Source organism: Nelumbo lutea, chromosome 5 (assembly GCF_056320005.1).
Source record: "Nelumbo lutea isolate HS-2025 chromosome 5, American lotus-T2T, whole genome shotgun sequence".
Taxonomy (NCBI): domain Eukaryota; kingdom Viridiplantae; phylum Streptophyta; class Magnoliopsida; order Proteales; family Nelumbonaceae; genus Nelumbo; species Nelumbo lutea.
The window spans coordinates 25289771-25296118 of record NC_142688.1 but is presented as its reverse complement, the minus strand read 5'-3'; the positions used below and the strand labels follow the sequence as shown (position 1 = coordinate 25296118).

Here is a 6348-nt window from a genome sequence, read left to right as displayed (position 1 = left end):
ACTACACTGCCTTGTCTGGCGACCCCAATGCAGGGTAGGTAGGACGAGCATTCATCATCAAACATGCCTAGGTAAATGTTTGCTGGGCAGTGTCCATGCAGAAACGAGGGCCCTCGTGGCCGGGTTGGAAGAAGCTTCGGATCTCTTTACAGCGTATAATAGTATATAATGACTCTAACAAACTAGTAAACTTCCTTTCAGAAGGCTGGAACAGCATCAGAACTATTTTGTCAAACTTACATTCCATCTTTTTTGAATATGTAAATAGATCTACTAATCGAGATGCTCTTGACCTACACAGCCTGTACAGTTCAATTTCGCTAATCAGTAATTAAGCTGCTTCTCTTTCTTTTGCAAAATAAAAAAAAAAAAAAGGAAAAGAAAACTATAAGCAAACCTTGCATTGCTAAGTATCCCCTCGACCCCTTTTGCAAAGGGCTGCAAACGATATCAAAATCAAATTTGCATCCAATCAACACCAATTTGATTCCATCCTTTAATATGCTTATATCTACGTAAAATTAACATGTATCTATTGGTAAAGTTTGAATATTGACTAAAGTGATAGGTTCCAAATTTCCAATCTCGAGTTATTTTGAAATCATAATTCATGATAATACCACATCGAAATACTTTTTTAGTTATTTTATTGATGATACATAATATATTTTGATAATTGTTTTACTTAATAATAGTATTCAATATCCAAATCCAATGAGATATGATTTAAATCCAATGGATAAGATTTGCTTCAAACCTGAATATTAAGTTATTAACAAATCTAGTTTGAATCTAGGTATGCCCATTCGATCCAACCCATTTGCAGCCCTACTTTTGCATGCAACATAAGCTTAGCAAGAATCCAAAGCTTAAATATTTAAATGCGTGGCATTATCAGTGATGTCGAGCTTTCTCACTGCAACTCTTTCCCAAAATAAAGAACAAGTGACGTTGATGGGGTAAAGCTGTAACAAAAAAAAAAAAAAAAAAAATTGATGGTAACAACACACAGAGAGCCCTATATTGGGCCCATTTCTTTCTGGGTTGTATAACAACATACTGAGAGCCTTAAGTGGTAGTCTTTTTTATTGATCAGATCCAAAAACATATAAATCTAGTGACAATCACAACAGCCAGTTACACCAAAACTGTCAATGAAAGAAAATTTCATCCTTTGGGTTGCTCTGCCTCTACCTCGTATACAAGAACATGAAGATAAACTATATGCTATGCAATAATTAGACTGGCTACTAAGGACCTAAATATCTACAAAGTCATGATACTATCCTATACATGTGAAAATCTTCTCCGCATAGCATGGATAAAGAACTTCAGCATTCAGCACAAAATGATAATAATAATTATAAAAATCAAAGATGAGGCCTTGTAACTTCAACAGGTGTCAATATTGATGATACAGGAAAGAACTTTTTACAGATGTTCTTCTGCTGTTCATGTGATCTGAGAACTAACTGCAGCTTCGATGCAGGCATCTCTTAATTCTACGCAACTAACTTGCAAGTCTTCCCCAGATCCAAATGAGAGAACAATATGTTGTAGATATGAATCTGATCAACCTGTGTCAGTGAAGTTGTGAGACTTCCTCCCATAAGCTCTTGTGAAGGCATATTAATGGCTGCTCCAAGTGTGCAAGTCTACATTGTTGAGAATGTCTGGAATTATGTGTGCTATTTGAGTGTGGAGACAAACTGCCAAAGGCCTCGAGGATGGATTTAGGAGAATGATGGGAGGCTGCTGCGGAGTCGCAAGTTTCAGCATGAGATTGTTGATCACTGGAGCAAAAACAATAATCTTGCATGAAGCCGGATGCAGTGGTCATGCAATGTAAAAGTACCATTTCAGAATCATAATTTGTTCTAGTGGCCTCAGAAAGTACAGGGGATCATGCACAAGAAGCTTACCCATTAGATGGTATGCTTCCTTTTGTAGTTGATGTGCTTGGAGATGTTGGCACCACCTCAGATATATGTTTATTCCACTCTCTGGTATTATATGCTTTGTCCTGTAAGAAAATATTTTATGAAATATTAGAACAAGTTTACCAGTCATTTTAAATGCTTAGATGGGTGAACATCAACAGGTTGTATGAAAGAGAGTTACCACTAGTTTCATTCCAGAAAATGCTTGCAGGAAACCTGGACCTTCTGGATAATTTGAGATTCTCACAAAAGGATGTTCCAACAACATGATTGCCGATGGCCTATCTGCAGGGTTTCTTTGAAAGCAACACCTGAGGAAATCCTTGCCCTCAGGTGATAATGTTTCCGGTATTGGCGGTGATCCTTTTAGAGCTTGAAACATAGCTCCAACCTGCTTTAGCATAAAACAAAATAACCAACTTAACAAATGTTGGTGTGAAAATTTTAATAAATTCTCATGCAACATATTTCACTCAATCAAGTGATTGAGTTTTTATAATTTTGGGTAATGCCCATTCAGGGAATCATACGGATTGTTCCCCTTAATTATATCCCCACAGGAAAGTAGAGAACACCTTTTGATTCTGACTTGGAGAAATGAACGCATAGAAAAAAAGAAAAGAACAATAGGTTACTTAAAAAGAACTTTTCATTTGCTTTTCTTTTACATCAGGTGTACAAGAATGAGAAGAAAGAAAAAGAAAATACAATTGAGAAACTATACAGCAATACATTTCTCTTTTCTTTAATACAAAGAAAATTTCCTTCTCACTCCTTTCTTCATAATAAGTTGTAGTCAATCAGATGAAATTCTGATTGTAGACAGCCTTACTCCTTGGAATTTTGCATACGAAAAGGGAACCATAGTCAATCAAATTGAATATTTGATTGTAGACGATTTTCATCCCTCTACTCAACATTTTCATTTGAAGGGAACCATAATCAGCCTTTGAGATTTAGATTGTAGATGGTTTACTCCCTAACTTTGTCTTGATAGAGGGACCATAATCAACCAAGTAGAGGCACCTGGTTGTAAATGGTTAAAGTCAAAATTTGTAAAAGTTTTATCGTTAGAAAAAAATTGAGACAAAATTGGAAGAGTCCTAGTATGATTAAGACTCTTGCAATATCTTTCGTTAGACAAAATCTGATATAATCTAACTGTTTGATTAATTTGATGAGGTTTTATAGTTACTCATCTTGTTAAATTGAGAAGTCCTAGTGCAACTAGGACTCTGGACTCGCGATTTTGTTATGCTTGATGTTATTAATTATGTGATTTGATTTGATTATTTGAGGGTTAACCATAGATTTTCACAGTTGGAAGAGTCCTGGTTGAAGTAGGACTCTTTGATTTTATCAAATTATCTTTTATCCACCCTTAAATCTTGATCCCGAGTTGTTTTTGACCAAGACAATTATTTTGTAGGCTCATAAAATAAGAGTCCTAATTTAAGTAGGATTCGCAAAGGAATCCTGGCTTTAGTAGGATCTTTTTTTTCTTTTGAAAATAATCATGTAATTAGTTTTTTTTTTTTTAACAGAAGAGTCCTAATGTGAATAGGATTTTGAATAGGTCTCTTTTTTTATAGCATCCAAAGATGGATGTGATTTACTCCCTTTTATTTTTTTATATATTTTTTATTTTATTTTATTTTATTAATATTTTTAATTAAACATCAAGTGGGCCCTTAAGGGTATTAATGGTCAATTTGAATCCTTTTGAATTGGAGATATTGTAAGGGGCAAAATTTGAAAGCTTATTATGGTTTTGCTCTTATATTTTCTTTTTATATGTTTAAGAGGGTTTTGACTACATTTTCTTTTTATGTAACTCCCTTTTAGAAGTGGTTCTAGCCTCTTAATTTATTTAAGGAGGCTTGGGCTTAACTTTTTTTGCATTTAACCCTCTTTTGAAAGTGGTCCCAACCTCTTGATGTATTTAAGAGGGCTTGGGTTTAACTTTCTTTGCATTTAACCCCTTTTAAGAAGTGGTCCCAGCCTCTTAATTTATTTAAGGAGGCTTGGGCTTAAACTTAATGGGCCTAAATGGGCTGTTGTATCATGAGTTGTTATGAGGCCCACGTATGGCCTATTGTGAAGCCACTAAATGGGCTAAATAAGGCTGTGTACTTCGGCCCAACTAAAAGCTGTAAGTGGGTCATTTTAAAATTTCTTATTTAAACTTAAAATAGGCCCACAAATAAGTTGTTATAAAGCTGTTAAGTGGGCTGCACGCCCCAGCCATTGTTATTAACCTAACCCTAATGGACAATCCTAATCATATTAGGACTGTATGACTGATTTTGGCTATAAAAGACATGGGCTGGCTTTCCGGCCTCTATTTTTTTTGTTTCACAAGCTCTCTACGGTTCATGAGAGAAAGGGAAACCTCTCCTTAGTTTTCAAGTCAAGGAGCTGCTGAAATCTTTCAACAAGAGAGACTTTTTGTCTTCCCTTCACAATCAGTGGTTAAACAAATAAAGTTTTCTTTGTTTTCTGAAGTGGTGGACCAACAAAGAGAGATTTTTTTCTCTTCTGTTGGGGAGAAAAAAAAAAACCCTAAACCAGGTTCGATATATATTTTTTTATTGCTATCAAGAGAAAGCTTCACTTGTTTCTTCAATGGATTATTGCAGTATAATCACTGCATCAGCATGTCTGCTGAAACAGCATATCCGCTGTTTATTTAAAGCCAAGTTTGCAGTACCACATCAGCATATCTGCTGTTCTTTTTTTTTCAGCCAATTTCGCAGTATAATTACTGCATCAGCATGTTTGCTGAAACAGAGTATCTGCTGTTTATTTAAAGCCAAGTTTAGCAGTATAATCACTGCATCAGCATATTTGCTGAAACAGCATATCTGCTGTTTTTTTTAGCCAATTTCGCAGTATAATTACTACATCAGCATGTTTGCTGGAACGGCGTATCTGCTGTTTATTTAAAGTCGAGATTTGAAGTGCAATTACTGCATCAGCAAGCCTGCTGAAACAGTGTATCTGCTGTTTATTTAAATTCAGTTTTGCAGTATAATCACTGCATCAGCATATTTGCTGAAACAGCGTACCAGCTGTTTGCCAACACTTTGCTATTCTCTTAGCTAATTAAAATCTCTCTCTCCTTTTCAGGTATGTTCACTCTGTTTTTTAGTACTAAAGCTTCTTTTATACTGATGATCTTTTGATTAAGGGCCTTCTCACACGTGACCCCCTTGCTCATTACAGGGATCAATTTCACATATGATCTCATAAAAGATATCAAACTTAGAAAAAGAAGAAATATTTGACTACAGAAATCAATGACTGATATCATAAGAGAATCAATGACAGAAATCATGACTGATATCATAAGAAAACCTGATCTCTTCTCCTAGATCAACGAGTGATATCATAAGAGAGATTATATCAAAATATTTGACTACAGAAATCAATTTTAGGAGATTTTCTTTTGTTTGAAAATCATTTTGATTTTTTTCAAATAAACCTAATTGGAGACTTCTTTGGTCTTGGGCTGATATGTTGTCAATTTCAGCTTTGAAAAGAGGGAAGGATTTGATTTGGGGACTGCAGAAATCAAATTTAAGAGATCATTTTGATCTCATAAAGAGATTAGGTCCAATTGACCTTATTGAAGACTATCTTGATTTCATAAAGAGATTAGGTCAAGTTGACCTTATTGAAGACTATTTTGATCCCCTTTACAGGAGAATGTTTCAATAAATTTCAGGCTTTTAATCTCATACAGAGATCAATTTCAGATTCGAACTTTTTATTATGACCAACGAATGATTTGGATCTCATAAAGATGGAATAACAGGTATCAATTTTTATAGAGTTTAACTATTTGATGATGGTTCTGATTGACCATCAGAGATTAATTTCAGATTTAAGGGTTTTGATCTCACAAGGAGATCAGGTTGAGTTGAAGACTATCTTGATTTTATAAAGAGATTAGGTCCAGTTGACCTTATTGAAGACTATTTTGATCTCATAAAGAGATTAGGGTCAAGTTGATCTCATAAAGAGATTAGGTCAAGTTGACCTCATAAAGAAAGAACTATAGATATCCATTCTTATAAGGTTTAACTGATTGATGATGGTTTTAATTATTTGAAAATGGGTTTATAACGGTTTTGATGAAAGATCAACTTTTGGTCTTGTAAAAGAAATCAATTTCAGATTTGATAGCAGAGATCAGTTGAGAGTTTATTAATGCATTTATGGATATCAAATGAGGATATCACAATAGAGACCAAAAATAGAGGGGATCATTATTATGTATTCATTCTTAAGGCACTATAGGGTGAGGCTTTTCACCCTTAATAATTCTTTAAGTGTCTTTAGGTAATGATATCATTGACCAAATTAAAATTGAATTTGTTTTATCTGTTTCACAGATTTTGATGTT

General features: G+C 34.4%; 1 protein-coding gene across 6 annotated transcripts in view; it reads right to left on the bottom strand.

Annotated features, from left to right (window-relative positions):
• Nucleotides 1-1060: 1060 nt before the first annotated feature.
• LOC148851113 (mitogen-activated protein kinase kinase kinase 5-like) overlaps nt 1061-6348 on the bottom strand; it is a 40584-nt gene continuing 35296 nt past the window's right edge. For 2 of the 6 annotated variants that reach the window (XM_088944995.1, XM_088944997.1), the window contains 3 exons: nt 2122-2334; nt 1923-2023; nt 1061-1793 (listed from right to left, as the gene is read on the bottom strand). In XM_088944995.1, the coding sequence (XP_088801121.1) occupies nt 1583-1793; nt 1923-2023; nt 2122-2334 (525 nt within the window). In that variant the 3' untranslated portion in view covers nt 1061-1582. Of the gene's footprint in view, nt 1813-1922; nt 2024-2121; nt 2335-6348 lie in introns of all 6 variants that reach the window. The other 4 variants (XM_088944996.1, XM_088944998.1, XM_088944999.1 and 1 more) reach the window with 3 other exon arrangements.